General features: G+C 39.5%; 1 protein-coding gene across 1 annotated transcript in view; it reads left to right on the top strand.

Moving 5' to 3' along the window:
• Positions 1-9,485: 9,485 nt before the first annotated feature.
• The window catches only part of COL19A1 (collagen type XIX alpha 1 chain), a 325,830-nt gene continuing 318,662 nt past the window's right edge, over positions 9,486-16,653 (top strand). The window contains 2 exon segments of the mRNA XM_080665043.1: positions 9,486-10,014; positions 10,016-10,040. Of these exon segments, the coding sequence (XP_080521169.1) occupies positions 9,932-10,014; positions 10,016-10,040 (108 nt within the window). The 5' untranslated portion in view covers positions 9,486-9,931.

Raw genomic sequence — 16,653 nt, 5'->3', positions numbered from 1 at the left:
TCCTGTTAATGGTTGTTTCCCAAGAAATAAAAACAGTGGAAGGGACTCAATAAGTATTTCTTGAATGTGTATATTTACCCTCCTGTAAATACAGCTCTATGTCATTAGAACCTCTTGATTATTTGATGAAGATTTTATTTTCTCTTGCATCTCCAAATAAAACACAAAGCCAAATGTTTCAACCTTGTAAATTACCAAGGTATTAACCAAAGTCAGCTGCAACTTATAAATGCTTTTTTTTTTTATAAGAAGTCAATTTGGGCATGTGTTCTCCTTAGTATTACATAGCACTTGATCTCGCTTGTTCATGCCATCCAATTTTTTTTATAGAACACAATCTATCTTTATGAGGATTCCTTAAGCCCAACAATCCATTCAGCATTCTCTAATAACACACACATACACATATTCATTTTTAAAGTTCATTATTTTTACACAGCATGTGGTGACATAATTTAGAATTGAGGTTTTTACTGTTTTATAAAAAGATATCTATGATATTAATTAACTCATTTATATGGGTGGCAATATAAACCATGAAGAAATTGGACAATAGATTAACCAAAGAACTTATTATGCATATATGCATAACTCATGGACACAGACAATAGTGAATGAAAGCCTGGGGTGGGGTGCAGGGTGGAGGGAGTCATTGGCGGGGAGAGGGGGACATTTGTAATACTTTCAACTATAAAAATAAATTTAAAAAAAGAAATTGGACAATAGTATTAGGAACTATAATATTACCTTAAATATGCAACAAATAGATGCTAAAACAGGCAACTCAGTTTTGCTTAGAGCACAAGTCATACTCTGGTAAAAGGCATTTAATGCTAAGCACATGAAGTCTTGCAAGCCTCCAGAGAGTTATTTTAGAACTACGAGATACACAGTACAGTAGCACAAGCACTGGGGAGTCTTAGGCCTTGGAAAGAAAGTGGCAAATTAACAATACTCATACAAAAGCTTACAATACCGCAGCAATGATCAAGGGCTTCCACTGATCAATGAATACTTAGGGTCCGATCTGATACCCGAAAATAATTCTAAATACAAAGGTAAGCGCACTAGGCCCTTCTCTCTGTTGACATTTTGTTGGTTTATTGTATGCTTTAAACCTGGGACCATCACACTAGGCATCTACCAGTGTGCTGTTAAAATATTTATAGAGCCTCCTTTCACTCTTGAAAGTGTGCCTGTTTGTATATAAATTATCAAATCACCCTGTTTATTTATTTACACCCCTCTGTATGCAGTCAAGTAAAAAGATTCTTTGTCTCAGAGACAGAAGCCATCCCAGATCCTTCTCTTTTCAGACCATACTCTTGGAAAGACTCATTAAGATGAAAGACACAAGAAAGACCTACGAACTGATTTACTTTTGATCATTTAAAAAATACATCTTGCTGTTTGTAAATAATTTCAAAATAATGGTTCCATGTGTATGTATATGATTTTAAAATATGAATAAGTTTTACTTTATATTTAGCCTTGTTCATATAAACACTAGTAGGACCCCAATATTTTAAAAAATTACAGAAATACCAGTTTTTTTTATTACAGGGTTTTTATCTCCTCTTTTTCCAAAATAAATCCACAGCCTCCAAAATATTGAAGGATTAATAAATAAAGGAAGGAATGTCAGGAAATTGAGTCCTGCTATCTTTTTTTCACTAGTTGCAATGTAACATCGTAGGGGTCCCTGTCTTTTACACAGAGCCAGACCCTAGGATAACTGAAGATGATGCATTGACTAGTGGCACAGGCCTCAGCCACTCACTTGATTAACTTCCCTGCTTTATCAGGGAATTATGTGAATGTACATGGTCTTTACAAAACTAAAAAGACAGACTCAAGATTTATATCGCTGGATTATTAAAAATAGTATTTTGCTGTCTTATGTAAGGAGCTTAAGTCTAAAAGAAACCTAAACATTAGGTCAACATAGAATTTTTAGGTTTGATTTATTTCACCAAGTCCAAAACACACTCTAAAATATTGTGTTTAGTTTTTCCTTTCCTTTCTGTATACCTGTAAGTGTCTTTGTGTTCATAATTATAGTCATGATTCATGAAAAGCAAAGAGGTCCCTTACTTAAGTTTTCTCTCTCTCTCTCTCTCTGGAATCCTCTTGGTCTTTCCCCACGGTCTCCTTTTCTCCTTTCCTCAGTTTATCCAAGGTGGTTAGACAGGAGTTATCCAGGGTTATAGCAACTTCAGTTCAGGTTCATCTTCACCCCATTGGGGTGCTGGATCTGTCTCCCCTGAGGTGTGGTGAGACTTTCTGAAGACTGAGGACAAAACTCACTTCTTTTGAGATTTCCGAGGGCAGGAAGCTTGCTGGATTCCCCTGCACTGGCAGGACATGTGCTAAGTACAGTGTAGGATTTCTAAGAAGGAGAGGACACAGCACCCCTGGGAGAAAGTGAAGTGAAGGACCGCTTTAGTTTTCATGATCCCAAGTGAGAGTGGCTGGAATTAGCTGAGGGACAGAACTCGTAGAGCTGCACTGGCAGTTGCTTAGTGGTTCTAGAGGCAACTGGTGTCCAGAAGAGGATACGGGACAGACCATTGGCGAGGGCTGAATGAAAACACTCCTTGTACATCTTCCTAATCATGAAAAATTTACTGGTGTCATCCTCTTATGTCTGGGCTCTTTGCAAGGCCTTTGAAGCTTGTCCCATCATGAGACTAAACTTTGACTCTGAGCTGGGCTTGTGACTTGCTTTGGTCAGTAGAATGCGGTAGAAGAGACTATGTACCTGTTCTGAGCCTAAACTCAAGAGGCCTTTGCATGCTTGCACTCTGTCTTCAACCGCTGTGATATCTTGGTTCAGGTTAGCCTGTTGGAGGATGAGTTATCATGTGGAGGAGAGATGACTTGTTCCAACTGAGCCACCATATTACCAGCCTATCCTCCTGACGCAAACACATGAGAAAACCCAGCTGACCCAGCCTGTACCTGATGAACATTAATCAGCAGACTCATAAGCAATAATAAATGGTTATTGTTTTTAGCTGCTGAGTTTTGGGATAGGATATTATGCAGCAATTGCTAATGATAACTGCAGTGAAGAAACTGAACACAACCCTGGCTATTGTTGCTCAGTGGTTAGAGTGTCAGCCCACACACTGAAAGGTCCTGATTTCTGCTCAAGGGCACGTACCTGGGTTTCAGGTTCATCCCAGGCCTTGGACAGAGCACATGCAGGAGGCAACCAACCAATTGATATGTGTGTGTGTGTGTGTGTGTGTATCTTTCCCCCTCTCTCCCTTCCACTCTCTCTAAGAATCAATGGAAAAAATATCCTTTGATGAAGATTAACAACAAACAAAAAAAAGAAAATAAACTGAAGACTTCCTGAGAATACCATCTATGTCACCTACTACGAGACTGTCATTTAAAGAGAAACCAGCAACATTAGACTGACCTTGATGGAGAAAACAGATCTTTCCTCTACTTCAGATGGCACCCAGCTCCTGATGTAGCCAGCATCCCAGGGCTGGGGCCAAATCTGAGTGATGGCACCACAGCAGAACCCGCTGAGCAGTGTCCATGGCTGGGGACAGGATTAGCATGAGAGTATCAGTCTGGCAGCCAGTGCAAGCAAGTCTTTCAATAAAAGGCAGTGGATTTTAACGTGCCTGTCCAAACACTAAAAGCTGTGAGGTTCTTATTAAAAATAAAGAACTGCTCTACATAGAAAAAAAATATTCTGTAGTTTTTGGTTAACTTCTAAAGTGCTTAAAAATAAGTATAGATTTATGAGCTATCATTATTTCCTTCACTAGCTATGTTTTATGACTTCTCATAATGACTTAAAAGGGGTTTTATAAACATAGAAGTTTACATTTAAGATAGGTAAAAATGGGTTTATGGTAAAATAATTTGACAGCGAGAATGTCCTTGACTATCAGAAAATAGGTAAATCTGTCACCTCTGATAGAGAACAGAGTCTGCCCAAATTTATCTTACCTTGCCTTAGTTGAATAGTCAAAGCACTTTACCTCGTTTGCTATCTTAGATTTTTTTTTGAGGTCATCACAGATTAAAGCATGTTGCAGCACAGCACCTGAATAAATAAAATACTTAAACATATATGTGTGTGTGTGTGTGTGTGTGTGTGTGTATACACATACACATGCATATACATATATATATTGATTTCAGAAAGGAAGAAAGAGGGAGATATAGAAACATCATGATGAGAGAGAACCATTGATCAGCTGCCTCCTGCACACGCCTACTGGGGATCAAGCCAGCAACCGGGCATGTGCTCTGCGGGCTTGTGCTCTGACCCGGAATTGAACTGTGACCTCCTGGTTCATAGATCGATGCTCAATCACTGAGCCATGCTAGCAGGGCAATAAAATACTTTTTTGTTCAACTAATTTAGTCCATGATTTTCTCTGAATTAAAATTGACACTTGTCTGAAACAGAGACAGGTTTATTTTATATTTTTCTCTCTCACCTATTTTTATCTTGTAAGGGTAATTATTATGTTTGTGACCAGGTGTCTATGAAGTGTCTGCTTTGCCTTGAGCATCTATTCAGATGGTCTACTGGGTGATGTAGGGTTGCAAACATGTGCTTAAAAACGTTTGTTGAAAAAGTGATTGTAGACAAGGTTCCAGAGCATAGTGGTAAGAGCCTGGACTATGCAATGAGATGGGCTTGGGAGAAAAATCCTGGCTTTGTGCGGGTTTGGTTCAGAGCCTTAGTCCTAAACTGTAAAAATAGGACAATAGAATTGTTGAAGGCTTTTAAAAAGATAAAATATGTAAAACACTGTACCTAGCACATGGTGATTTTTAAATGATTCCATGAGAATCGCATAGCATAAGCTAAATAAGTTCTAAGTTGAAAATAAATGTTCCCGAAAGAAGTTAGAGTGAAAAAAAGTTACTATTTTGTAGACATAATGTACTAGCTAACCATTTATAATGTACCAATGGTGAATTGCATTTATATTTAAAAATTTTTTTATATTGGATTGGTTATTTAAAAACATTTAGGAATTAGAACAAAGTTTAATTAGGTCATTCTAATAATAGATTAAACAAAGTTTTGTTCTAATTTTCAATAATGAAAAGTTTGGAAAAGGAGTGAAGAGTGCCTATGATGAGGACATTTCCAACTAAGTACAGTCCTGTCTTGACATGTTGCTGTCCCCAGGGTGCCCGTCTGGGAGTCTTTTACAGGGGAGAACAAGTTATCCTGTGATTATTTTAGCAGTATAATAATTCCCTTAGGTATAATCCCCAAATGAACATACCATTTTTCCATACAAACTCTGAGATTTAATCTATACTTTGTCATTAGAAAATCATATGTCTTCAGTTACATAATCTTCACAGGCCTCATATCAACAAATATTTAAAGATAAGAAAAAATAATTTATTGTATTGGGTGCTTTGGGTATTATTAAAAGAAAGAAGACACAATTCTAGTCCTCAAGGAGTTTACAATAAAAACGGAGAGACAAATACAGAGGTGTTTGTGAAACAAGGTGAAGTAGATTGTTCTTAAAAAAGTGTAAATTGTGCTCTGCTCCTAAGAGGCAGGGGAGGGGTTGTTTGGTGGGAGGAGGCCAGGAAAGGAATCCTGTTATAGATAACGCCTAAAAGAAGCCTGAACGATTGGCAGGATTTTAATAACCACTTCGAGGTTCAAAAGAAGGCAGCAATGTAGATGAGAACGTGGAGAAAGCATGGGACGTGTTTATTAAGTGCTTACAAGTAATTCATCTGGCTGTGCATAATGTGCACAACTGAAGAGGGTAAATTGAGGTTACACTGTTTAGGGCCTTGGATTACAGGGAAAGGATTTAGTTCAGTAGGAAATAAGAAATTTCACGTTCCTCATCTGAATAAGGAGGAAGTGGGCTTGTTCTCTGTTAATTCTTTCAACAAATATTTATAATAGAAAAAGTAAGCTCATCACTTCACAAATATTTAGTTACCCTGGGCCTTTCAGTACTATGGTTCTATGATGATTTGTAAGTATATGTATGTGACCGACAAAAAAATGACTGTATTTCGTTCACTGTAATTTTCTGACCCTGACACTTTCACATATGAACAATTTCCCTCTCCTTTGAACTCTTTCAATATTTTATATCTACTTGGTCTATTGCACGTTGTATTTTCATTTCCTATTATCATTCTATATGCACACATGTCTTCTCTTTCTTATCAAATGTTAACTCCAGGAGGTGGGGCCCATGTTCAACCCATCTTTGTTTACTCCACAGGGCTCGGTTTACGAGGCTTTAAAAAATATGTGGAGAATGAGTGAACAGTTTAATTAATTTCTGCTTCCTAGTGAAATCACTAGACTAAGTTTAAATGTTTTAAGTTGCATACTAATTTTTACCTAGACGATTCCTTCTGGGAATGATTGAAAAGAGTACATGAAAGGTAAATTTCTTGGCTCTTCTTAACACCACTGTTTCATGAATTTGTTGGAGATATACTAGTATATAAAACCTCACACTTATTCATGTTTGTTAGATGTTTATTACAACAGTATACATGTTTACTGGAGAAATTTCATATAGCACAGATAAGCAAAAGGAAGAAATAAAAATCTCCCACAATCCTAACTCAGAAATAAGTTACTGTTTTAGGAGTTTATGAAGCAGATTTTACATGCTTTTTAAAAAGGTTTTCATACACATGGCTCAGTAGAAAGACTGAAACTCCTTTTAGAGTTATTGAGAATTTTCCTCATTTATGCCAATCACTAATATTAATCCTGGCAAAATGGGTAGGAGAAAAACCATTCCTTTATACATGTGCTTTTCTTTGATACTAATTAAATTGAATATTTTTTCATGTGTTTATTGTATTTCCCTTGTGAATTGCCTCTTCACATTTTTGCTTATTTTTCTATTGGGATATTTCTCCTCCTCCCTTTTAAAAATGATTTCTGAGAACTAGATGTGTATTAATAAACATTTTCCCCAGTCAGGCGTTTGCCTTTTAGCATATCTCCTTTCAGAGTCACCGATCTCTAGAAGAGGGTCTAAAAAAAATAAACTGAGTGAAAGTCATATCTATGATCATCTCTTCCTTTCACATCTAAGCTGAGTCAATGTCATGAGCTAGAATGTCTTCCAGGAATCTGGAAGCAAACATAACAACCAGTGAAATATTATTTTCTCTATGAAGAGAATTATTTTCAGAAACAATGGTAAAAATAGCATTTACATTTTAAAAAAGCCCTAACTTACTTTTGATGTTGCCTAAAAAATTATCACTTAGATGATAACTTTCTTTTTGCTCTTAAGACTATCATATATAGTACTGGCCTAGAAAGAATAGACTGGGAAGTGCATGCTAGTGATGACAAGTCAGATTTGGTAATTACAGTGAACAGTAACGTCTGTTCATCTGCTATTGATGCAGTGAAGTATTTCCATGGGCTATGTATGGAAGTCATGTATGGCTGTGCCCCATAAATTCAATAAAGAATGAACACTTTTATAGTTTGGTAACTAAGAAATTAGCTGGGGGCAATGCTGAAATTCTTCTTGGAAGATGGAAACTATGAAGGAGGAAAAAAGTGAAATAAATTAAAAAGGGGGGAAAAAACTACATGGCTGGGGAATACAAAAGTACAAAAAAAAAAAAGAAGAAGAAGAAGAAAAGGGAAAAATAGCTATCAAACAAGAGATTGAGAAGTGAGGCTTAGGAAAAAACACATTCTTTAAATTTATTATCAGGCAATTATAAAAATCCAGTACAAGTTAACTTTAAGTCGTTTAAATTATGTAAGTGGGCATTACAAATATAGAACAGTTTTTTTTAATGCATTAAATGGAATTATCTCTAATTTATTTTACTGGCATAAAAATAGTTGAATGTGTCTTTCATGGATTATACATGTTGAAAGCAGTTCGTTTTTGAAATTAAAAAAAATTTTACGTACATACATGTGTTAAAAGTCCCTCAAGCTGTTCACCGGAATTCAAAGTCCTGTCAGATTCTCCCGTTGTTTTCAGATGTTTGTTCACCAGTGATAGCTTCAGAAGCAAGTGGAAAGACTGGTCATTTACAATTTTATTTGGGTTATATAAATAAGAGGTTCTTGATTAGACATGAAGTCACTTTAAAATTCAATTTTAAAAAAAATTGGATAAAGGACCATAACCTAGGGATACAATAGTTTGTGATCACGAAACCGATCCAGATTGGAACCCTTTCCTAAAAGAAAAACACAGGAATATTTACTGATTTGGGGATGTTGGTATATCTAGGAGCAAATTGAAAAACAGGTAATAATTATTTCAAACCTTATTTATTCATTTCTCACTTTCTTCCAAAAACATTAGTTAAATATTTTGAGTAGGAAAAGGAACAAACTTAATATACAAACAAAAATATAAGTGTTTGGCTATTTTAAAAACATCTTGAAGATTAAGAAATTATTAAGATGTTTTCAAAATAATGCTTTACAGATAAAGGTGGTTTACCTGTACTAAAACACAAATTAGAGACACAAATTTGGACTTCCTGTTCGATAGTTTGCCTTAAATAGTACCAATTAAATGCAAATACGATGAATTTTCTAGTCTCTTACAGAAATAAAGCCTGGCTACTCTTATTTCAATTTACTAACCATTAAAAGGTAAAGTTCAGTTGCTTAGAGAAAATAAAAATCCAAACAGCGGTAATCCTTTAAAAAAACTTAGCAAACGATCACCAAAAGTCTGATGAAAGTTTGTGGATCATGTTTTCAAATGGCCATTGGAGCAGCGTGACTCATGTGATAGCCTCCCTCCTTGGCCTCTTTCCATGTCAACCAAAAATTAGTGATGAAAACCACACAAGGAGGAAATTCATCAGTGGGTTTTAGCTCCTGACGTATAAACAGGGTTCGCATCCCTGTGATTGTAAAGCTCTAAAACTGCAGGTATTTTGATTATGATGAAAGACAGGATTAAAAACCACGAGTTGACTCTTAGACAGTTTCACTTCAATGAAATGGAAGCTAGCTATCTCCTAAAATTTTTTAACATTTTAATTTTTTGTGAGATTGATTTTAGTTATTTTCTGATACGTGAGACCTGGCAGGTGAAGCGTATGGTAACTTTTAAGCTTAATGATTTTCACCATTGTGGATCAATAAAATTTATCCTGTTTCCCCAAATGGGGTAATACTGAACTAAAAAACACTAAATCAATATATCTCTTTTCTAACGACTAGATTACTTTTTGAAATTCTATATTGGTTCTATTTTTTATATGTATATATACACATATATACATACACATACACACATATACACTATGTATATACATACACATGTATATATCTACAAATATACATATATGTTTACTAAATACGTAGATCTATATCTACATATGTATGTGTGTATATCTATATATACTCTACACACAGAGAAATCTGTAGACAAATGTTACCTTCACATATTCAAAGCGATCCCAAAGGGTTCAAAATCCAGGAAAGATACGATATTTAAAATAAAAAATAGTTTTGCGCCCTGAGATAAACCCAAGTCACACAAACCTGTACATAAGAGCATGATTGGAAGGCAGGCAGGCTCTTTTGATTAACTTTATGTAAACTGACCCAAAAAAAGTGAAAAATGAAACATAAATGCTATCCTTTTTTAGCTCAACTGTTAAAAAGCCAATTATCTACCTGTGAATGTATGCCAAATAGAATACTTTGAAGACATTTCGTAATCAGAAATGAGAAATTGAGCACCTGGCACCCGACCATCATTCTATCTGTTGAAACTGCTAATAAAACATAAACCTGAAATGCATTATTTCCAGCTCTAAGGCGACCTTGTTACAGTTAAGGGAGACCTGTGCACGAGTTGGCGGAGTCCTGTCTTGCAGAGTCCTCCGTCCTCGCCGAGTGGGAGGGTCACACTGGGAGAGACTAATAAGGGCAGAGATGCGTCCCCCTTCCCCACTCGCAGGGAGCTCACTCGGGCCACTCCGCGGCGGTGCGGCAACCCGGCTCGGACTCCACTGCGCCTGAGGGGCTCACACACACGTTCAAGGTAAGCTGCGCAGCGCTGCGGCCGGCCCTTTCACTTCCTCTCTCGCACCCATGCCGCGTCTGTGTCATCCGTTCATGTCTCTGATCATTTGCGTGCATCTGCTTTTCACGAAAATGTAAAGACTGTGCTGCACATGGGAATCTGTTTGGGTGGATGAAGAACGCACACCTGCAATTACGCATTCGCATAGGTAGCTTCCTGATGGGACCCAGAACGTTGGGCACGACGTGGCCGCTTTCACAAGCTCCACATACTGCAGTTCGCGTTCTGTGGGCACATAATGCAGGCTGTACGCGTTCCACTTCAGTTCTAGGTGGTTTTTCTGGCTCTGTGTTGGTAAAGCAGAACTAAGAGTACTGCTGATGCGGGTGAGAACAGACATCACATACAGAATAAAAAATATTTACGGTGGTAATTGCACAAAACAAACAATATCAGTGCACGCCGCTAGGTATTACTGTTGGGTCAATGTCTAGAGATGTTACCCGGGGAAGCGAGGAGACATGTTCCGGTGCCTGGGTCTCCGACCGGGGTCACTAATTCCGACCTGCGGGTATTTCTCCCAAGTGCTACTTCGCGGGGGCGCGAGCTCGGGATCCCGGGACCCCGGCCTCCCCGGCCTCCCCGGCCTCGCTCGCCCGGAGCCTCCGGCCCGGCCCCTAATTACCCTGCAGCACGCGCCGCGCGGCCGGACCGAGCGCGGCCGCCGTCCCCGTCCCCGCAGACGCCGCCGCCGCGGGAACGTCCCGGCCCGGCACTCGGAGAACGCGGCCCCCGCCTCCGCCGCCTTCGCCGCGAGAACGGCCACCACGGCCGTCAGTGCGCCGGCGCCGGCGCGGCCGGCGAGGCGGGGAGGGGGGAGGCGGCGCCGCGCAACCCCGCTGGGGCGCTGCAGGGTCCCGAAGAAGTTTGTTGGCCCGGAACCAAGCGTGTCGCCTCCGCTGGGCGCACTAGCTCCTCCAGAACAGACGGGCGTGTAAGCAAAACCTGCCCCATGCAGGTCACTGAGGGCGGGAGGGAGCAGGCGAGTCGCGGGGCAGGTGAGCTGGTGGACAGGCCAGGTTAGGGGCGCCTCAGAGAGACACTGATTTGGGAGAGGGTGGAGAGGGTGTCGGAACACAGTGCTAGCCTACTGGGACAGTAGCTGGGGGTCAAAAAGATCCTGAAAATGCCTAGAGTTTTCATGGAACCATCAAGGAATTGCAGCAGTGAGTGACCAGGAGCCACAGCTTGAAGTTGGGAAATGCAAGGGTAGAGGGAAAAATTGTGCTGCCTCCTGCCACCCCCAATGCCAAGACGTCCTGGTCCCATCTGCTTGGAGGGGGAGAAGTCTGTGGAGAAACTAGATGGGAGGATGGTCAGGAAGCTCAAGAGGAATGTCTATCAGCCTGATAATGGAGGGCATGAAGTACCCCCCAACCCCACCCCTGACCCCGACCATAACCAAAAACACAGAGAGACAGAGACAGAGAGCGCGCACAAGGTGCTTCTCATTCTGCTCAAATCAAGCACTACTGTGGTTCTTTAAGAGGTTCTTAAAACCTGCTCTGTTCAAATGTGGGATCTTTTCGCATCCCCTGGCTGGTGCATGGCGAGAAAACTAGGACCCTGTTCTAAGTGGAGATCTTTGATATGTGCCTGCAAAGGAGGAGCTGGGATGTTCCAGTGTCCAGATGGTGCAAAACCCACCTAAAAGCCTATTTTTGAGGAGAGCTGACAGGATTCTTTGAGCGGGAATATTTGTCTTGAGTGGCAAAAAGTAAGTGTGATCCCCAGGGGTGGAAAAATTCATTCTCTCCCCAGGGGATAGAAAATGGAGAAAGAAACTGGGCGGTGCTTCCATGAGGTTTTTGTCCAGACTGGTTTCTCCAACTGGTAGGCAGTCTAAAAGTAGCCTTTCCTGGGAAAGGAGGGCGAAGATGAGCAATAGAGCAAGGAGGTGAGCCTGAACCTGACAGGAACAGGTCAGAGAAAGAGCAAAAAGGTGAAAAAAAATCAAATGTGATTGTTATCAGAGTTTGGACACTATCTCTGTATCTGAATCATCATCCAAGGAAACCATCTAAAACAGATGGGAACCCATGATATTCTCCAGAAATGGAAATTTTCCATCTACTTTCTGGTCTTCCAGTTTAATCTCTCCTGCTGCAGTTTTAGTTCATCCCTTCCCCCCACCCCCCAGACAAAAATGCCCAGTGGGTACACAGAGTATTGGTTTTAGAGACAGGAGAAGATATGGAGGTATTGTATTGCTAATTAGTGTCATAACTGCAATTCAAGAGAAGAATGAAAAATAAACAGAAATAAAAACTAGTAGAACTTAGAGAGATGCAAATTTGTAACCTGGAAAGGATGCTGGAAAAAATAGAATGAATGTGACTGAATTGGATTATTTAAGGCAGGCCATGTTGAGGACATATATCTTAAAGAGACAGAGAATAACAAGGCGTAGCAGAAGAGAGCAAGAGGGAGGACATTCCAGCCAGAAGGAATGGCATGTGTGAAGGCTTAGAGGTGGGAGTGAGTACTCATGTGCCTGGTAAGGCAGAGAATCCAAACTGGGGTGAAACCTGAGATGAAGAAAGCAGATAGCACCTGCCAAGGAGAGATTGGAAAGGAGAGGCTAAGAGGCAAGGGGCTCTTTAGGGTGTTATTTTATAGGCAAGAGGCGAGATAATCAGGTAAGGAAATTGCTCATTGAATTTGTAAATTGATGGAAAGATGTTGGATGCAAGAGTGAAACAATAGGTCTGTGTTATCCATGCATCGGATTTATGATCTCTTTCTTTTTTGAGAGAAATCAAAGGTAACTCATTAGATTGTAAGATTATTCAATCAGAAAGCTAGTAGAGCCATTCAAATGGAACAATTAGAAAAAGTTAATAAAGTGGGAAAATCTATACATATACATATATATATAAATTTAAAAAAATTTTAAATATATTTTATTGATTTTTTACAGAGAGGAAGGGAGAGGGATAGAGTTAGAAACATTGATGAGAGAGAAACATTGATCAGCTGCCTCCTGCACACCTCCTACTGGGGATGTGCCCACAACCAAGGTACATGCCCTTGACCAGAACTGAACCTGGGACCTCTTGGTCTGCAGGCTGAGGCTCTATCCACTGAGCCAAACCGGTTAGGGCTATAAATTTAAAATTTTAAGTGGCAGTGGATTATGGACATAGATAGATCTGTGGAAATGGAGCTAAAGAATTGAAATCTGAAAAAAATGTATGTCAGTCATGAGCGTGGAGATTGAGAATAGTTTCCATATGGGATAGAGAGGATGGATTAAGCATGCTCAAGGGGAACCTGAAGTTAGAGATCCTATAGGAAGTAGGCACTAGGTTTGAAGTGACAGGAGAAATAACATGGAACTCTGAGAAAAGGTGATAAAGTTGATAAATTTTAGAGGAGTAGAGACATTCAGAACCAAGGAATATATTTTTTTGTGAAGAACAGAACCTTGGTAATATTTTTTTGTCCCCAAAAGAACTGAAATTGCATGCACTGAGCCTTTTAGTAATTTTCCTATATTTTTCTATAATTTTCTTACTTCATCCATACCCTATCTAGATACATTACTCAACAGTTCCAACCTTTCATTTGTTTAATTTTAGTACAAAGGTATTGCTTTAGACTATATTGATCCTACAAATTGAACAAATGAGTACCTACTAAATGCCAAGTTTAAACAAAACCCAACTGATAAGTTGCAATCATTTTTCTCCAAGATGTTGACTATGGATAGGAGACAGAATACACATAAATTGTTACAATGCAACATAGACAATGGGTACTAAGCTCTGCTGGCTCTCAGGGCAGTGAGTAATAAACTCAAAATCTGATGGTTCTTGCAGACTTCTTCCACATTTGAACTGCATGTGGAAAGCAGGGTAAATGTTCACCATATGGAGAGAGAATTAGAAGGACATTCCAGCAGCCAAAACAGGATGTGCAGAAGCCTGGCACATTGGGGGAATTGTGAATAATTTGATGGAGTAGAGGTCAATTGGAAGGAGGAGCAGGGCATGAGACTGGACTGATGAGTTGAGGCTCTACTGTCAGAGCCTTGAGCACCTCTCTGAGGATTGGGCAGTGAAAAGCCACCAGGAGACTTCAGCAAAGCAGAACACTAATGTGATTAAATTTTTGGTTTAGAAATGGAATTATTTAGCAGTAGGAGATGCAGTTAAGGGGAACAAGACTAGGGGAGCCTGGCTATTGTGACAGCTGGGGGAAGGAAGGCCTACTCTTGCATGGATTTCGTGCATCGGGCCTCTGATATTTTATAAAACGACTGAAGGAAAGGAGTCTAATTAGAAGCCTATTGCACTTTTCCAGATTAGAAATAATAAGGACATGAACTAAGGCAGTTTTTGTGAGGATGAGAAAGTTGGTATGGATTCCAAAGACATTTTAAAAGTAGATTTGATAAAATTTGAAATTTGATATGGAGGTTAGAGAAGGGGTTGAAGATGATTTTGAAGTTTCTGATTTAGGCTCCTAAGTTAATGATGATGCCTGTAATTGAAATATGAATGTCAAGAGGTATCTGTGGAATATAAAGAGGGTATAAACTTTGCCTAAGCTGCAAAAGACTTCCCAAACTAACCCGTTTCATTACTACAGTCAATGAAAAATATCATGAAATAATGCTAAATCTAGTTCTAAACTTAGAGGATATTTGTCCTATTATTGGCTTGGAGTTTTAACTCTATAGGTATAACTTTGTAGTCGGTTTTCTCCAATAGTCTATAAACTCTAGTATAGCTTCATGAAAGATAGATTCTAAAGATTGGTAAAGAACAGATGTAAGACACCTGTTGTTTTGTTCATTTACAAGATGTGTCACTTTATAACAGTATGGCCAGATTTTTTTGGTGGAGTTACATACAGGCATACTGAAGGGTAGTCAAGATGGTTTGATTTAAAATTTACCTTCTACCCACCCACATAGCATTTCTCTTTATAATGAATGCTCTGAAAAGGGTTCTTTCATTTAACAAATCAAGCCTATTTTTTTGGAAGTCAAAATATTATATTGCTCATTTAACAGCTTATGTAAAGCCAAAGACAATGTATGTGTTTATTTATTTTCGGTTTTGCTGACCAAAGTGACACCAGGGATTCCCCATAATTGTCTCACTGCTGTATACCCAATGACTACTAGATCCCCAGTGGCACATTGTAGGAACCTCATCCTATCAATGGGACAAAAGACTAAGGTTTCCCAATGTCCCTTTCTGTCCTTTTTGTGCTCTCCCTACACAAATATAGATTAATAAGGGATTTAAAAAAAATCTATGTCCCAATTCAAATATTGTTAGTTTTGATAGTTGCCTCATAGGATTTTAAGAGCTGGATTAAGGAAGTTTAAGGGATAGTGACTATTTTCCCTTTAATAATTCCCTTAACCCAACCAGTATCCAAAACTATCCTGGTTGGCAGAGGATGGTAAGAATAACGGGTTATAGGTGGAGAGAGGTCAGAGCCAGGCCTTTAGGCAGCTTTTATTTCTTTGTTAACATGGGAATGAGAAATCAGTTACAGGCAGTTACAGGCAGGACTTTCTGGATGATTTTAGAGGTTCATAGGCTCTAGCAGTGTTGTCTGCTTAAGACTACCATTGCTGGGCGCACTAACAATTATGACGTTAGTACTTTGTAGCACCAGGAAGGAACTGTCTGGAGTCTGACTTGGATACTGATAGAGAATAGCTGAAAATTTAAAAGGAAATGTATAGAATGTGATAGGTCTGTTCCACATCCTGATGGTAAACATGATGTAACAGCAAAGGCTTATTAGTCAAGCAGACCTAGACTTGAATCCCCGGTTGTGGGATCTTCTCTATGAGCTTTAATGTTTCCCATCTGTAGAACAGGGACCTGCTTCCTGTCTTCAGTGCCACCCTGAGGCCTGGGCATTAGGGTCCCTGCTCTGAGCCCTCTACTTTAGAAGGCCCTGGTATGCCCTTGCTCTGGATGTGCACCTGCTCTCAGTGTTAGGAGTTAAGAGAAGTAAGGGGACTTGCCCACCCAGAGAATGATCTTCTAGACCAGGCTCTGGGTACACAAGATCCTGAAATTCCTTGGCTGAATCACCTTTAGTCCTCTTGCAGGATCTGGAAGCCCTCTTCCTGGGATCCATCTTCCCAGGGCCAGACCAAGTCACTAGGTGTGAACACTCCTAGGCCCAAGGGAGTGGTCAAGGAGAGGCCATTTGCAGGTGCTGGGTACGGAGCTTAGAATTATTGGGATGTTCTCAGATGTGTGGCTGAGGCCCCTCATGGCGTAGAAGGAGCCAGGAATAGGAAAGAGTGAGGGCTGGACTTTGATCCAGGCCAAAGGCCAGTGTATTCCTTGCAGTCTGCGCTGTCAATTCTAAACTTGACTTTGGCTTTCAGGTTTTTGTCAAGATACATTTACCAAGATAAAAGGCAAAAAAACATAACTATTATCAGTTTTATTAGCTTTATTTTTAACTTTCTAATATTTGACATATGGTATGCAGATCTCTTGCCCTAACCCTGATGATGTGAGGGGCAGGCATGCCTGCCTCTTACATTATTCTGAGTATTAAAATCAAATACCATATATAAAAGAAATTC

Source organism: Plecotus auritus (assembly GCF_963455305.1).
Source record: "Plecotus auritus genome assembly, chromosome: 4".
Taxonomy (NCBI): Eukaryota; Metazoa; Chordata; class Mammalia; order Chiroptera; family Vespertilionidae; genus Plecotus; species Plecotus auritus.
Note: the sequence above shows the minus strand (reverse complement) of the source record. Positions and strands in the feature narration are given on the sequence as shown.